Source organism: Cyprinodon variegatus, unplaced genomic scaffold (genome assembly GCF_000732505.1).
Source record: "Cyprinodon variegatus isolate N-32 unplaced genomic scaffold, C_variegatus-1.0 Scaffold36, whole genome shotgun sequence".
Lineage (NCBI taxonomy): Eukaryota > Metazoa > Chordata > Actinopteri > Cyprinodontiformes > Cyprinodontidae > Cyprinodon > Cyprinodon variegatus.
The window spans coordinates 1,749,118-1,767,042 of NW_015150489.1; the positions used below are offsets into that span (position 1 = coordinate 1,749,118).

Below are 17,925 nucleotides of genomic sequence, written 5' to 3' on the forward strand. Positions count from 1 at the left end.
GTGTCTGCAATGGTAACTGCGTTATAGTTACAGTCAAAGTAATTAGTTAGATTACTCGTTACTAAAACAAGGTAACGGCGTTAGTAACTTTCAACGCCATTAGTCCCATCACTGGAATTCATTCATTACTTTATCTGAGTTCATGATAAAGTAATGAGTTCATGCGATAGAACCTGGCACCCTTAATCTTATAACACAAGTAGTTCATTGAGCACATTCTGCAAATCAAGAAAGTCCTAATTAAATAACATACAAACGATGAAAACAGACTCTCATGTAAAAATGGACGTATTTCATCTACTTTAAGCCAACAGAACCAGGGAGAGTGGTAAGAAGAGAGGAGGGGATATGGCTTTGTTTGTGAAAAAATAGGTGGTGTAACTCTGAACACCTAGCCATTAAAGAAAAGCTCTGCAGCAGGACATTCAGCTGCTGTCAGTTAGCATGAGGCCAAATTATTTACCCCAGGAATTTACACACATTATTGTGATAGCTGTGTATGTTCCTCCCTCTGTTATGCAGCAACAGTCTTTGATGTCCTGCACACTACCACCAGCACACTCCCAACACAGCACCCACAGGCTCTTTTTCTGATCTCTGGGGACTTCTACCATGTCTCCCTGTGTATGCCAACACTAAAGCCGGGCGTACACTGTGCGATTTTCGGGGCGATTTTCCAGTCGTGCGAGAATATTTCAATCGGACCGAATTTCAGCCTGATCGTGCGTTGTGTAGTGTACAGGGAGTTAAGAGGGGTGATCAGCCCACACCACCACCTCCCAATCAGGAATCGTGAGGTTGGGAGAAAATCAAACAAGTTTGATGGCAGAAGCATTGCAGGGATGCAATGAGTGAAACGCAGTTCTGTCTTTAAAATTGACAGACCGTAGAAGACACGTTTGCTCAGCCATGTCTGATTTATACTCAGAAACCAGGTCGTCTGCGTGTGTCTCTCAGTGAACGCCAATGTGCCCCTGCCCCCTCCGCAGACACTCTGCTGCACCTCTCCAAAATTGTAAGTGACCGCAGACAGTGCCGCAGACAGGAGGGCTCTGATTGGTCAAATCTACATCCGCTCTACACTACACTATTTAATGTTTGGTAGCATACCAGCTAGTTTGTGATTGTCCCTCTTGCGTTGTGCCGTGGAATAACATAGCTCAGACCCCGCTTCAATATTGGGCATAAACAGACTCGGACTGGGAACGATTTTCGGCCCTGGCATTTATCCATCTACACCGGCCCACTTACTTATTGGGAAACATCCCAATCTGGCAACAATGCACGTAAGATGGGAAACATTAGCCTTTCTATGATAAACCCCATCATACAACGCAACATATTTTTGCAAAATATCCGAAAATAAATTAGCAAAAAATAAGAGGAACATTGTAGTTTGGTTTAAAGAAAGCATTTTAGTTTTATTATAATTTAGTTTGTTGCAAGAATTTTACAGTTTGAAGAAATAGAAAATTACAACATACATCAACCGTCACAAGGTTGTGCATGAAAAGGAAGGGCTTTATATAATGCATGCATCATTTAGGTAGTTAACATTGTATTACTTCTTGAGCTCTTGAGTTATTTACTGTCATGGGTAAGTGCTTCGGCTGGAGAGTAAGCGTTAGGGCCGGCCCTCGCACGCTGAAATTAGGACCGGCACACAAGGCAAATGCCCGGTATAACAGATTACCAGTCTGAGCCTGCCGCATAAATCAAAAATATCTGCGACAAGCTCACTGCGGCACACTGCTGCAGGAGTATAACCAGTCTTAAAGGAGGCATACAGCTCATCAACTCTCCCTCCCCTGGCGAACTCTGACAACAGTCTAGTTTATCTCCAGCCAGTGTACAAACCCCTGGTGCGCAGAGAACCAGTTGTGAAACGAACAGTGATGAGATAGTCCGTGGACGTTTTTGTGAAGGAAGGAAGAGCTCTATGCTCTTAATCAACAGGATATTAATAGTATCACAGACTGCATCAACAATTACATCAACTTCTGTGTGGACAACACTGTGCCTATCAGAAAGTTTAATCACTTCTCCAATAACGAACCATGGATCAACCCTGAGATAAAGGTACTGCTAAAAGAAAAGAGGAGATCCTTTAAATCAAGGAACAAGGAGGAGTTGAGAGCAGTGCAGAATGAACCGAGGAAGAAAATCAGGGATGGGAAAAACAGCTTCAAGAAGAAAATGGAGGATCAGCTGCAGCAGAACAACATTAGAGGGATCTGGAAAAGCCTGAATACAATCTCAGGTCAAAATCAGAATACCCAGGCTGCTGGAGACTTGAAATGGGTTAACAATCTGAACCAGTTTTTCAACATGTTTGATCAACCACCCACTCCTCTCCCAGCCCAGAACCCACTGCTGTTACCTTCACCTTCTTCAACGACTGACTACTTCACACCTCCCAGCTCCAAACCATCACCCAACCCCGCCAATCCAAAGAATTTCATCACACAGCCCACCACCTCCCTCGCCATCTTGTCGTTTTCAACAAAACAGGTGAGGAATGAGCTGCAAAAGCTCAAGGTGCGAAAAGGCTACTAGTCCAGATGGCATCAGCTCCAGGCTTCTGAGATCAGACCCGGGCTGGCCATAGGGACAACCGGGAGTATTCCCGAAGCACCGGCCTGGGATTGGCCTGCTTGCCTGCATCTCTCCCTCTCTTATTTTTTTGGGGGGTATTTTACGTCCGCCGGTGCAGCGACAGCGTGCCCCAACAGTCCGTATCAGCCACACAGACAGCAGCGTGTGGAGGAAGGGGGGTTTGACATGTGTCGGGTGCCGGCTGCTTTGATTTGTGTAGGTAGCGATCGGTGCAAGTAAGTATAAGGTAATGGACTCTGTCTACGAGTCTACTAGATATACATTTATATTTTATATAAATATATTTTATTATATTTTAATATATTTTATTATATTTTATCTTTTTTTTTTTTTTTTACAAAGGAACTCATTAACTGATGAACAGACCTCTTCTTATCTACAGCTTCCAAACAACATTTTTAACATAAAAAAACATTAAAACAAACAAACTTACCTACCAGAAAAGAGGGAGATAAACGCAACCTGCCAACATGAAGTGACTTGAAGCAACCTCCAGTCTCTGAAGAAGAATGCCAGCAGGGGTAGAAGCATATAGCCCACAGCTATAAGAACAAACACACCCCTGCAGTGGAAAATAATGTTCGGTCCATTGGGCCTAAAAGTTCTGCTCCTGAATAGGAAATTTAAATTCATGTTACATTTATGCATATTTTGGGATAATGAAGACTAGACTGGAAATAATACAAAAGACATACTGTACCTAGAACAAATGCAACCAGATAGTTGGAAATTTGCTCTAGTCCAAGAAGAAAATATAAAGCAACAAACATGACCCAGCTTGAAAAGAAAATCTGAATCAGTGTCGTCACAACCTGTAGTGCCATGGTCGCAAACATTATTGGTTTCCTTCCAAATCTGAAATTAACACAAAGCAGAATCAATCAACTTGTGGGTAAAACAATGATAGTCTGTATAGAGTGGCATTGTTGTGTAATGAAGATTAAAAGTACAAATTCCTTCATCTGTACTGCCACTTTTATTATATACAGACAGAAGAACACTCAGAAACATCCAGTTTTTTGGAAAAACCTGGTTACAAATAGGTTACTTCATGCAACCCACGATTCTGTCACCTGACATCCCAAAACACCTGGATTTAGCAATTACATGGTAAGACAAATAATTTCATTTCAATCAAATTCATCTTTTGATCTAAATATTATAGTAGTGCCAAACAGACAATAAAAAATAAGTTTATCAAGGCTGTTGGAAATATTTCTGTATCTGTGGAAGCATTTTTTATTTATTGTTTGGTGATGGTTTTCAGGGCCGTTGGATTATTAAGTAAATTTCTCAGCACATCAAACTAAATCGAAAATTTTACCGGTTTACCTGGTCAGTTAATTCAAATAAGACCAGTTGTTTTGAATACACTAGTACCATCCCTGTCCTCTGATTCTAAATTGTGAAACTCATAGATTAAACCCAATATAAAGTGATGTGGAATACTTTAAGATATAATTGTTAGGAATCCAATTTGTGTGGTCTGTTTTTGTGGTTGTTTGTGTGTTTTTCTCCCTCCACCACCAGGTGGTCCCCTGTCCTCGTTGGCCCTCCTGCACACCTGTGGCTCGTTGGATCATTATCTGGAGGAGTATTTTAGCAGTGACCTGTCACTACCTCGAGGCCAGAGTGTTTGCCAGTTTTGGTTAGCTTTCCTGTGTTACTGGATTCCTGGACCTTCTCTCCCCTGGAAGGAAAAACCGAGTTACACTGAGCAGGGGAAAACCTCCACATATTCTGTTCAAGTACCCATCAGAAATCCGAGTGACAGTCCACTCCATTACTCCTCCTGGTCCAACGCGTGCCTCCAACGTGTGCAGTATTCTCTGGATTTACCACACAATCTGGATTCAGGGACTAACAAGCCCCCCCTCAGACGTGAGTCCCATCCTTACAAAATCTAAGAGCCTCCAAGATTCCCACGGCACCTGATCCAGCCTCACTCCCTCTCTAGTTCTCCTATTGCTGATCACTAACCCGTTGTCTCCGCCACAGGGGATTTCCTGACTGTCGGGTTCATTTTCTTAAGAAGAACTGAAATACAGACTTATCGATATTATTCCTGCAGGAAGGAGAGACAGTTGAACCCCAGACTCAAACATACTGTCTCCCACTGGACGTCCTCCGCAGAGCATTTTATTAACAGAACATGACACATGGTTACAAACAGAGTATTGTTCTGACAGAACAATTGATCAGTTCATGAAGACAGAATGCTCCATCAGAATGACAGGATGGCAGGATGGTCTCCTGACTGAATCATGAGACAGGAGTGGAGCATCCCCTTGCACAAATGTTTCATAAGCACACATTAATTTTATAATCATCATTGAATAAACCTGACACTGACTAAGAGCCGCCTGCACGTTCCCTGTGCCTCAGTCATAAATAAAATCCGTTGCATTCCACTGACCTGTCTGAGTTGTTTCCTGGGTCCAATTTCCTGTACGTTACAGGTTATGCCCCATGATGCAGTTTCTTTGAAGTTTGTCAAGCTGCTATACTGGTTGTGACGCAGGTGGAGACAGGAAAATACAGAACCTGAATCTTCCCCTCCTTACACAGTCAGGCAGCAGTCTGTCACTTTAAAATGAAGGGTACAGCTCCTCTCACCTGAAGAAGCAGACTCAAGCCACATGAACAGCTTCACGCACTCACCTGCAAAAGCCTGAGAACGCAGTCATAGCTTGTAAGCACTCTGATGGAGCAGTTTCTGTCAAGGGTTTGTTCCCTGTCTTTGCAGATGAAGTTATAATTAAGACTGCACCAATGGGTATTGTTAAGAGGTGAGATGTTTGAATAAGACTGACGTGACTACATGGCACGTCCACAGCTACAAAGTGAAAGTTTGGTTTAAAGTGAATAAACAATCAACCCTACTGTACAGCCAGAAAGATTTTGATGTTGACGAGAACATTTTTGTTGTCCAATTTAAACATGTCACACAAGTAGAAATCACACTAAAAATCTATAAATGGGATCAAATGCGAATGGAGCAGGTATGGAAAGCCAAATGTGCCACATATTTTATAAATGGAAAAACTGGAAAAATCTCTATATGTAAATGTAAACATTGAAATCTTACTTGAGATGCATGTATTAAATAAATAAATAAATATACTTTTTTAATAAACAATTTAATGTTTTTCACATTTAAATTAAATATGTTACTCTAGTCAGTTCTTTAGATTTTGTCCCTGGCCCATCCAAGCCTGTCAGCAGGCCTGGTTGTAACCTTTGTCTAATTTGTTTCACAACTCACAGGGCCTGATCTTCAAGAAATTTGCATACTAAAAGGTGTCAAAATAGTTTGCACGCACAAAGCTGATCTTCATACACGGTAAATACTGTTACTAGAACTCAAAGTTATGAGGCAATCAGTTACATCAAAGTTTCTAAGCTGATCAAATTCAAATCACAGATTACCAGAAATTACTTTCTTCGTACTTCTCCATTAGATTTCACTTCATAAAATTGTTAATTACGGAAACTCAAAACATTTCAGTACTGCTATTTAAAGTTTTTTTTTTAAATGAAATCAAATGTTTTCATTTGCAAGGAGTTTATTTTTATGTTAATGTTTGTTTTGTTTCTTTACCCTTAATTGGTGAAGATTCTCATTCATCCAGGTCACAGTCAGTCCAAAAAAGTTAAAAAACAATCCACTGGAAACAAAGTCCAGTGGATTGTTTTTTGACTTTATTGGTTTACCCTTAACTTTTAAGGGTTTGCTATGAGTTGTTGTGGGAAGAGGAGGATGCCGAAGCCATCCCCTGTGTTCTTTGTTTTGCTCTTTGTTTTTGGCTTCTTCTGGAGCCTCTTTTTGCAACTTACTTTGCATCCAAAGTAAGTTAAAATATCCAAGTTCATTTTTTACATGTAAATGCCGTAAAAAAAAAAAAAAAGTAAGTACGTCAAACTTAATTATTCTAACTTATTTACTCAAAAAATTTCAGGTAATCAGTTTCCACAAACTTTTTAACTATTCTGAGCTTATTCAGGTTTACTGTGACTCACTCATGATGTTGCAGTGCTAGTCACACCCTTTGCCAACTCATCCATTGAAAATAGGATATTATTGTCAAAATCTACATAAGTAATTCCTTATTACAGTTAACCTCTTCTTTATAATGTTTTTTTTTAAATACAATTATTAAATACACAAATAATTCAGAAACTGAAATTTAAGTTAAATACTCAAAAGAAAAAGATATGTTGTGTTAACTCACACATTTTATTTATGAGAAATTTTTGAAAACAATGAATTTAAATTATTCACTCTAATTTCTTTAAAAAATTTGGTGGTAAGTAATTAATTTGAACTCACCTTCTGCCATTTTATTTATTTTTTTATTCAAACTATTGAGTTAAATAGAAAATCTAACAAAATATATTTAAATTAAAAGTATCTAACGGCATGGGTATTAACTTGTTCATATGCTGTTTTCATCTGTAAACCTAATTTAAGACCAGCAATTTCCCTTTATTTAAATATGTTTGTTTATATATCAATTTTACATCAATTAAGAGATCTAAGCCTCTTTGACATATTTAAGTCTTTGTTAAATAACCAGTTATGCACTTGCATGGCAGTTGTTCAAAGAAGAACAACCCCTAAACTGGATGTAGTTTTCTTACACTAATCACACACCAATAGCACGAACCAAATAGATTGGGGCTTATGGTGGGGAGGGCAGCATGTCCTTAGCCATGTTTGAGTGCAGTTTGTTTTCCTCCAAGTTAAATGTAACGGTTACATCCATCACAGAGGTAATGCAGGGCTGCATCCTTATGGTGAGAGCTGAAGTAAAGGGATTCAGCTTTATTTTCATTAATATATATGCAACAAACCAAGGCCATAAGGGGGAAGAAATTTTAAAAATATTGAAAGATTAACTAAATCATATTGGTACAGGAGAGTTTATTGTATTGGGTGGTGACTGGAACTGCTGCACTGATTTTACATTAGATAGGACTGGAGAGGAGCCACATATTCAGTCCTCCTCATTTCTGTCTCATGTCTTTAAAAAATTATTTGGTTGATGTGTGGAGAATGAAACACCTAGCCTGACGTAGTCCGACTCAATTCTAGTCAGAATATGAGTCTGATACTGCTCCATAGAGCTGTGATTATGGGGCGTGTTTCGAACGAACCAGGAAAAAAAATGCCTCTGCACTCAATTGGATAGACCTACAACCAATAAGAGCAACGGAGTGCGTGACGTATGTTTAGCGAGGCATAGTTGTTGTCCACAAAAATCAAAGCGTGCAGTTGCACGCCTAGAATAAGAAGATGAGCCTTGATCGCGTTTCTCTGTTCCTCTTTTAAAATTAATTTGCTGTCGATATCTTCTAGAACAGACCTAATAGCAGAATCTACTCACCTAAACTCTCCAGCGGCAGCCATTATTGTTGTCACCCAAGCGCGCATTGGTCACGTGGTTGATTACGTTACTGTTGGTCATCTGTCCATCATCGTATAAAGCCCGCCCTGACAATTTGATTGGATCGCCTGACAGTGGGCGATAATACTCGCGCTACTATGGAGCAGAGCCAGACCGAACTTCCCCGACCTCAAACTTTGTGGGCGGGACTAAGTTCGGACTGGCACCCAGGCTATGAAACACCCTCCAGATAGGCAGTATACTTGGGTCAAAATATTAGAGTAAGAGCAGATAGACTGGACAGGTTTTATCTACCTGCTTCTTTTCTTGCAGAAGTTTTAGCTGTCAGATCTTCCCAGTAGTTTTTACAGACCATCATTTAGTCTTAATGGAGCGGTCTCTCATGTACAAAACAAAAATTTCATTTTGTACTTGACATTTCTATAAAAGTGCAGCAGTGATCAAAATGTAAAACGCATTGATATGGTCAGTTTGATGCAGAGACTGTGACATGATTTAGAGTTTTTTTAACATTCAACTTTTTTTAATTTTTTTTCTTTTGTTTTTAACATTCAGCTGTCTGATGGTGGTAGGGAACAAGCTGTTTCGGAATCTACTGGATCTGCATTGATTGTTGAGAAGCCATTTACAATTGGGATGATGCTATCAGCCTTGCAAAACTATACATTTTTTTGCAAAGTGTGTCTGTAAATTCGGCCAGATGCTTTTAGCTCCGGAATACAATCATAGAAATGGATTAAGCCATTTCTTTTCGTCTGCTCTGCATTTTCCTTCTGATTAGTTTGGCAAATTTCTTTTTCTTTTTTTGTCGTTTCAAAATCATTAGCATTGCTCATCTTAACTCATCTTGAATTTATCTATTAGATCCCTATTAATGAATGACCTAAACATCTCAGCTTTCTTAAGATGCTTAAAAGCATCTTAGTCTCTTATGTAAATTTAAGAATATAAAGACAAAAAAAAATATTTAAAGTTCTCTAAGTCATTCTACTGGCATTTAGCAAAAATAAACTAATTTGCTAAAGATGAAGGTGAGAATATTTTTTTTTCTAGAGTGTATTAAATATCCTCTTTTAATTGTATTAAGGTGATTCTGTCCAAAACAAGGAAACAATGAAAACTATCCACCCAAACGTTTTATTTATTTAAATTTTTTTTTTCAGTCTATGCTGATGAGAAATCCCAACCAGAAAAAACCTAATCACAATTGTATACATTGATGCTGTTTAGAGTAATGTATGATTCTACATAATACATACAGTAAATTAGCCTGGGTGCCATTCCGAACTTAGTCCCGCCCACAACGTTTGAGGTCGGGAAGTTCGGTCTGGCATTGCTTAATAGTAGCGCGAGTATGCACGCACAATATCTGGCGGGCCAATCAAATTGTCAGGGCGGGCTTTATACGATGATGGACAGATGATCAACAGTAACGTAATCAACCACGTCACCAAAGCGCGCTTGGGTGACAACAACAATGGCTGCCGCTGGAGAGTTGAGGTGTGTAGATTCTGCTATTAGGTCTGTTCTAGAAGATATCGACAGCAAATTAATTTTAAAAGAGGAACAGAGAAACGCGATCAAGGCTAATCTTCTTATTCTAGGCGCGCAACTGCACGCTTTGATTTTTGTTGACAACAACTATGCGTCGCTTAACATACGTCACTCACTCCGTTGCTCTTATTGGTTGTAGGTCTATCCAATTGAGGCATTTTTTTTCCTCGTTCGTTCGAAACACGCCCCATAATTACAGCTCTATGGAGCAGTATCAGACTCATATTCTGACTAGAATTAAGTAGGACTACGTCAGGCAAACAGTAAATAGGTTGAGCAGTGCTTTCTTGTCTTTACAGAAATTGCTCTTATATGACTGCAGAGAAAAATTCTCCCTTATAAAACCTAAATCCTACTTTGTAAAAGAGCAAGTGTTTAGTCTTGGTCATCTTTACCTGGGGTATATATTTGTGAATACTGTTTTTCTGTATTTTTGTTGTCAATTTTTAGTTCGTATACCAACTTTAAAATGTAAATTCCACATAATATTATCAGCGCTGCCACTCTACTTTAGAGGAGAACTGCTAGTTCCAGAGAACTGCTAGTTACTCTGCGTGGCACCTGTCTGCCTGTTTGTTTGTCTGTCTGTCTACTTGCCTGTCTGCCTACCTGACTGCTCAGGTCCTCTGAGCATGAGGGTTTTGTGCAGTATTTTAGCTGCTTAGCTGTTCCTAGTACTGCAAACTTTTGCACTAAGATGTCCGATGTTTCTCCAGGTACCTGTTTACGCTACTTCCCCAGTATATGGGTTACTTTACCCTGATGACCATGTGCACTTCAGTTGTCTTCACCTTCAGGCTCTTTCTGGTTCTCCCCTGAATATTTGGTATTTCTTCAGTTTCTTGTGTTTTTTTTTTTTTTTTTTTCCTGATGTTTCCATCTTCTGGGAAGGCCACATCAATCACCACAGCTGTCCAGCTTGTGTTCTACACAGATGTTTCTGTACATTTATCCAGCCATTTGGTTATGACATTCCCTTTATATTTTTCCTGCTATCTTACACCCAAGAGTTGCCTTGTGTTTCTGAGACCTTTTTTCATAGCCTTATGATTGATATGTTGTTGTTTATGTATTTACAGAGTGTATGTTCAACAGACATCTTTACATTAGAAAACATGTGCATTTTAAGTAACTTCATCATTAGCCCCACTGAATTTACTACTACTAAATATATTTTTTTTTTTTATTGGTATAATTAAACTTAATACCAAAAAATATCCATGGGGCATAATATTGTTTACAAATCCATTATTTATTGGAGAATGGATGAAATCATACTGCATAAAAGGCTTTTAAAATTTGAAGATGTTTTAGAAATGAACCTTTTGAGTATATAAATTGTCAAATTATAAAAAATATATGTATACTCTACATATTGAGGGATTGGAGTTATTTATTGTCTTTCTGTGCAGTTTCTGTTTCAGAAATGTGCAAGAATTTACAGCCAGCAATAATCATGTTAGTTTTTAGTGTCCAGAGAATTATCTTCATCTGCATTTTCCTCTTCTTTAGTATTGGTGAGGTCATAAGGTCTCTTCTGAAAACATCTGGAAGGGAAAAGATGCATATTTAACAGGTTACTGACTTGTGATAGTAAAACACTGTCACCACTGCAAACACTGTTTTAAATTTCTGTTATGGAATGGACATTTTTTAAAATATGCTATAAGACTGAAAAATATATAAAAAATATATAAATCTGTGTATATATTGTATACTTTGGTTAGATCTCTAACTTTTTTTCAGTGAACTTTTTTTTTCTAATGCTATTTTTGTAAATTTGATACTAAGATTTAAGGCTATACTGCAATGTTAGATAATTGCTGTTTGACTCATTTAATATACAGGTTTTATGTGAATCTTGACAGATTTTTGTTTATTGTAATTAGGTTTACCAAATTATATGAATGAGGCTCATTGCCACATTAAAGGCTGAGATGGCCTAAAGTATTTCTAAATGTTTATTTTCTACAGAAATACACTATGGGCAACCTACAGCCAAACATCATGGTGCAACAACGTTGATTGTTGCAATATTGTTAGGGGTTCAAATGATTATAGCTAAATGCTCTGCTTTGCTCCTTTATATTTTTTTCTAACTTTTCACAAATAGCAGCCAATAAGAATTCATTCATCAAATTTTTTTGTGTCTTTTTTTTAACATTGGCTTTGTTAGAGCTCTAACGTCTTAGATAGTCAATATTTTACCTGTTTCCTTCTGTAACAATTACTGTAGTTTGGATAAATTCTGGGAAATCACAAAATTTAAACTGGAAAGATAAATTGTAAATTTCCTATCAAATGTAATTATATTTTTCTGAGCTCTTTGCATTAACGTACCACACTGACTGGAAAGTTTTTCAATCAGTTTGGTTGTGGGATGGATGGGTATGTATTTAAGAATGTTGCTAGTTAGTTATGACACAACAGAGGTACTTGTGCAATAGATCAGCCCGTGGCAGTTTTATCCTCAGGGTCTATTCTGACTGGTGATGTTAAACAGTAAAACATTTTAATGTAAATGTTGGCTAAAAATAGTGCTCAGACATTTTTGGCATCAGTCAGAAAACATGTTGTAACATGTTTGCTGTAACAGGACATATATACTGTATATACCCCTGAGTCTAATTTTTAACTTTTGTCTTTGGGATTTGTTTTACCTAAACATTATTTAAAAATATCTGAGTACAATAACACAGATTTGGTGTTTTATTTAAATAATGCCCTAAAACATCTGACCTACTACTAAATTAATGGCAGTTAATCTAAAGAAGAAGTAAGAGGTGGTTTTCATTTACCCAGGAAAGCTCTGCATATGGCTGATGGTTTCCGGCAGAGGCATTCCAAAGCTCTCAGGGAGAAGGAGGCTAATCAGTCCAGTCAAAGCTGTGAGACTTCCAATAAGGATGTAAGGCAGGGAAACAGAATATGTTCCTGTGGTGGGACATAAAATAACAGATTTCACACAACTAAATTTTTCTACAGTCACAGAAAAAGAGTTTCTAAAAACAACTAAAAACAGAACATCTGTCATTTTGGGAGATAACATTTTTCTTTGTATTAAAGACCCAGGACAAAAAATGTAAAACTTGATGCTGTCCAGCATGTATGAGGCATCGAATGAATGTTCCAGGGGTGCTGAGTTTATCCTTCCAGACTTTCAGACTGTTCCTGATCATCTGGTCAGTAAGGTACTCAACCACTGTCACAAATCACACCTGTTCTGTTACCCTGGGGTCACTAAAACTACCCAAGTTGTTCAGACAGTTTTTGTTGCCCACCCTAATCTCAGACATAAAGGTGTTTGTTGTAACCTGTACCCAGTGCAATCAAGCCAAGAGGTCTAGACCACCTCCCTCTGGATAACTATGACTGCTTTCTGTGCCCTTGGCCTTGGTCCACATCTCCATGGACTTCATCACTTGCTTGCCTGTCTCTGAATATAACTCTGTCATTTTCACCATGGACAGATTTTTGAAGATGGTTCACCGGTTCCTCTAATGAAGCTTCCCACTGCCAAAGAAATGGTAAAATGACCTGTACTTATATAGCGCTTTTTCAAGTCAAGAGACTTGACCAAAGTGCTTTATACTACATTCAGTCATTCACCCATTCACACACACACTCAGACACTGATGGTGGCAAGATACATTGTAACCACAGCTGCCCTGGGGCTCACTGACAGAAGCGGGGCTGCCGTACACTGGTGCCACCGGGCCCTCTGACCACCATCAGTAGACAATGCAGGTGAAGTGTCTTGCCCAAGGACACAACAACACTGAAAGTCGGAGCCGGGGCTTGAACCGTCAATCCTTCGATTTCAGGGCAAACTCCTACTGTACATCCGACGCCACTGTCGCCCCTATATCCCCGAATTCAGCGATAGAAATGTACAATATTATCTCAAAAGAGGTTTTTAATTTACATGCAATCCCCACAGACATCATTTTGATAGGGGGTCCCTAATTCGTGGCTCAGGACTGGAAGGAGTTCTGTTCTCTGCTGGGGATCTACTGTATGTTAGCTTGTAATCTGGTTTGCATCCTCAAACGGATGGAAAAACCGACTGGGCCAACCTGGAGGTCGAAACAAATCTCCCCTATTTTCTGAGTCAGATTTCACCAGATAGGAACAAAACTTACCCTGTGTCAAGCATGAGATTAACCCCCTGCCTTCTAGTACCACTGGTCTTTCTCCTTGCTATGTTGTTTTTGGATTTAAGCCACCAATGCTCACCTTACAAAAAAAGGATGCCAAAGTTTCTTCTGTCTGATTAGCAGGCACGAGGTGCCAACGAGTCTCGAGAAGAGCAACAAGAACCACGTGCAGGATGTTAGAGGTTCAGTCTCATGCCACCAATCTTCATTGCCTGCCACTACCACATTACGGAGTAGGTCAGAAGGTGTGACCCTCCACCCAGGACCATAATCTTCACATTTTTGACAAAGAAAACAAGTGGTTTGAGAGGGGCGTGAAGGAAGCTATCTATGATAAGAGAGAAAAACAACCTTAAACAGAGGGGAGGACTAAGATTTTTAGCTCCCATAAACCTATAATTCAGTGATAGAGTAGATCCCTGCAAGCTATCATTGCAACCCCACCCTGATACAGGGTTACAGAACACCTCGCCTGTTCAGCCAAGCCAACAATTCCCGCTAACAACCCTCATTTCAGAGACACAGACAGGTATCGGACATTGCAGGCTAACAAAGCACCCAACGACTGCCCATGCCCAAGGGGCGGACCCGTTTGTCCTGTTCAATTTGCATGTTTTCTGAGCCAAACTAAGCCCTGGTTTTTGGTACACTCTATAAAGCTTTGAACTCAATGCTATTCCTGACATTTTAATTCTAAAAAGCTACCTGGATGGGAAGGGAAACGTCTTCAAACTTGGGAACAAAGTCCAGTGGATCGTGGAATGATTATGACCTGGACGACTGAAAATCTACACCAGCTTACTGGGGAAGCTATGGAATGGAAGACGGAAATCCAAAGTGACACAAATTCAACAAATAAAAAGTGGTAATATTTATTTTAGTAATAGTTGAAGTTTTATTGTAACTAGATGCATTCATCAAATTTATCTGTATACATGATTTCTTTTTCTTTTTTTATTCAGTCTGGTATTTCATGATCATGCACTGGAGATGTAACAAATTAAGTTAATCTATGTGCCTTACAAATCAAAGTCATTTGTCTTACAACAAAGTCAGTCCAAGAGATTTAGATTTGTAAGATTGGCATTATGTTCTTTAGCACAGTAAACCAAAAGAGTTGTTTAAACACCTACATTCTTAGGCATGATTTTACCAAATAATTAAATTGGTTGATAGATTCCCCAAATTTGTTACTGTACTACTTTTACTGAGCAATCAAAACTTTCATTAATATATAATTACTTTAATTAAGAAAAAAATATAATTTGAATATAAATTGAATTTTTAAATTTGTGTTTTTTTTTCTTTTTCTCAAGACTTGGGAAATATGATGGCACTAACCCAAGTAAATGAAGTATGGTGCTACAATACTGCCTATTCTGGAGGCCGTTGAGGAAGCACCAATAGCTGTGTTCCTCAGTACAGTTGGGTACAGCTCTGCTGTGTAAGCAAAAATGACAGCAAATGCAGTCGATACTGCAAACTTCCCCATCATCTCAAATGTTATGGAGAGAGCAGGCAAGTCTGGAAGAAATTAAATCAAACCAACAAGATTAGATATAAAATTCTGGTATTAAAAATGTATAATAAAAACATAATCACAAGCATAGATGTCATACGTGGTGGTATTAGCTGTGTGATGAATATAAAGAATCCTCCTGCAAAAAGCGCTGAGCTAAGACTGAGCCGTCTGGAACACCAGCGGAACATAACCCATGACAAACCATAGGCTGGAACCTCTACCACAGCTGACAGGAAACAGTTGAAGAAAGGATTTCCATGCAGGTTTGCAGTGTTCAAAGAAAGAGCATAGTAGGCAATAGTGAGGGTATTCCTGTTGGGGATACATTTGAAACACAAATGACAGAATGATTAGATGCAAATCAAAGTTTAAATAAAATAGTTTTGTTTGTATTATGCTTGCCAAAAGATCGATGTTTGGCCAATGCTATGATCTTATCTACCAATGTTGACTTCCCAATCCAAGATGGCAGCAAAGTCAGTTCCTGTGTCAGGTGTGCATTTTGTGAGCTTTGTGGCAAAACAAATGATTTTTCTCCAATGCAAACAAATAACCTGCTGTGTGGGATTTCTTTAGATTTTGTTTTGTCTGAAGAGACTTACAGATGGCCTACATATGACAATCAACTTTGCCTCAGTCATAAATATAATGATGGCCAAATGAAGCCTAACGAAGCAACGAAGCAGTCCAACCAAATGCTGTGCCCAAAGGTTCAATATTTGATGTACAAAATGTTAAATTTGTATGGATAAGTATTTGGATGTTAGTTATTTTTATTAAAGAATTTAACTTTTTTACAGTATCTGGTCGAATGTGGTTTCTTTGTCAACTATTTTAGACTATTTAAACAATTAATTTAATTAAGACCATTTACATTAGATAGATATAACTGGGGGAGTGTTGGCCTAGTGGTTAGAGCAGTGTGCTTGTGCTCTGAGAAGGTTGCAAGTACCCGGTTCCAAAGCCCCACAGCCTCCACTCTGGGTTCGTGAGCAAAACCCTGCTCCACAGGCGCCACACAATGGCATCCCACTCCTCCCAAAGGGGATGCGTCAAATGCAGAGGTGAATTTCCCCATTGTGGGACAATTAAGGGATTAACATTTAACTATAGAGATCGTTTACCTAGCTATTATTAAAGCCTCCAAATTTGTAATCATACCTTATTCTAAATGGAAAATGGATTTAAAACACTGTAAAATGAAACCTGCATTATTAGTAGTTTTATTACTATTGCTATCAGGAAATGCTGAGACTAATCAAGGCTCAGATACACCCACACAATGCTCTACTCCTGCTGATTTTAAAGCTAGATCAGTTCTTGCCATTATTCATACCAATGTTCATTGTCTACTTCTTACATTAGATATTATTAAGGTTTGGATAAATTTAACATATGTCAATATCATAGTATAATCAGAAACTTGGCTCAAGCAATCTGTACATGAAAATTTTTTTCTATTGATGGTTATAATATTAAAGAAAAGGTTATAATACCTTAAGAAAAGGTGGTAAAGTAGCTACATATTTTGAGCGGAATTTGAGAGTAAAAATGGCACTTTTGCAGTCAGTAAGTAAAGAGCTTGAACTGCTAACACTTGAAGTGTAATTGCCCAGCGATCATTATGTCATGTTTGTTGGGTGTTATAGGCCTAAATCTCCCACTAGCAACTCACTAACTACAGTAGGCCTACTCTAATGAACCTTTAGGCAGAACTCAAATATAATGAAAGAGTGTTGGTTGGTGATTTGAACTTGGATTGTATTATGTCTGTTTTTGATCCTTTAAAGGCACAATGTGAATCCTTAAACCGTACATAATTATTAAGCTCTCCTACAAGACTCCATCCAAAATCTTTCAAAAATCCAATCACTGAAAACATTTCAACTAATATTCCTTTTAAAATTTGGTGTTTTTCCCAACGATATAAGCGATCACTGTGTTATTGTGCAAGGCACCAGGATTCCCAATGGTGCATTCAAACTGAACATGTTTACGGCGTCAAAAACGCTTAAATGCTGAAATTTGAACACTGGGTCTAATTCTAGTCAAGAAACTTTAACACTTTGCTCTGGATGCTCTGTGCTCTGGTTGTTTATGTTCTGTTGTTACAAGCTAGAGAGCTGAAAGTCCACCTCAAAACATCATCTGGGAAGTCAGTTCATCAGGACTATGATCCCACTAAAATGTGCAGTAATTTTTCGGAGCTCCTGACCTCCACCATAGCGACGGGCGGCAGCACTAGGAATCCGCTGTGAAAGCTCTGTAAATGGCAATCTGTGGGGCATATGCTGTTGCGTTTATAGCTGCTGAAGGTGAATATAAAGAGTTTTTGGTAAAAACTGCAAGGACTGGAATATACAATCAAATATTTTTCATCTGCAGGTTTTAACACATTTAGCTAATTCAGGTATTTAGAAACTGTTCCGCCATAGTTCATAAAAAATTTTTTAGTGCTTTGATCATTATTAAAAATGTTTCAATAAAAACATTTTTAATAATGATTCTAGAAACCACTTTGATATAGGATTTAAATGATGTCTTGATCAAAAATAACACCATGATTTATTACTTTATTATCTGAGATCGATTTAATTCCTTCCAAATGAAGTGACTGTGGTCCAAAGACTACAACTTCTGTTTTTCTGCATTCAGAAGAAGAAAGTTA

The 17,925-nt window shown here is 38.4% G+C and overlaps 1 protein-coding gene across 1 annotated transcript in view; it reads right to left on the bottom strand.

Moving 5' to 3' along the window:
• Nucleotides 1–10,971: 10,971 nt before the first annotated feature.
• LOC107104556 (solute carrier family 22 member 5-like) overlaps nt 10,972–17,925 on the bottom strand; it is a 17,948-nt gene continuing 10,994 nt past the window's right edge. Inside the window, exons 7-10 of the mRNA XM_015404573.1 lie at nt 15,355–15,569; nt 15,077–15,259; nt 12,377–12,512; nt 10,972–11,125 (exon numbers count right to left, since the gene is read on the bottom strand). Of these exons, the coding sequence (XP_015260059.1) occupies nt 11,038–11,125; nt 12,377–12,512; nt 15,077–15,259; nt 15,355–15,569 (622 nt within the window). The 3' untranslated portion in view covers nt 10,972–11,037. The remainder of the gene's footprint in view (nt 11,126–12,376; nt 12,513–15,076; nt 15,260–15,354; nt 15,570–17,925) is intronic.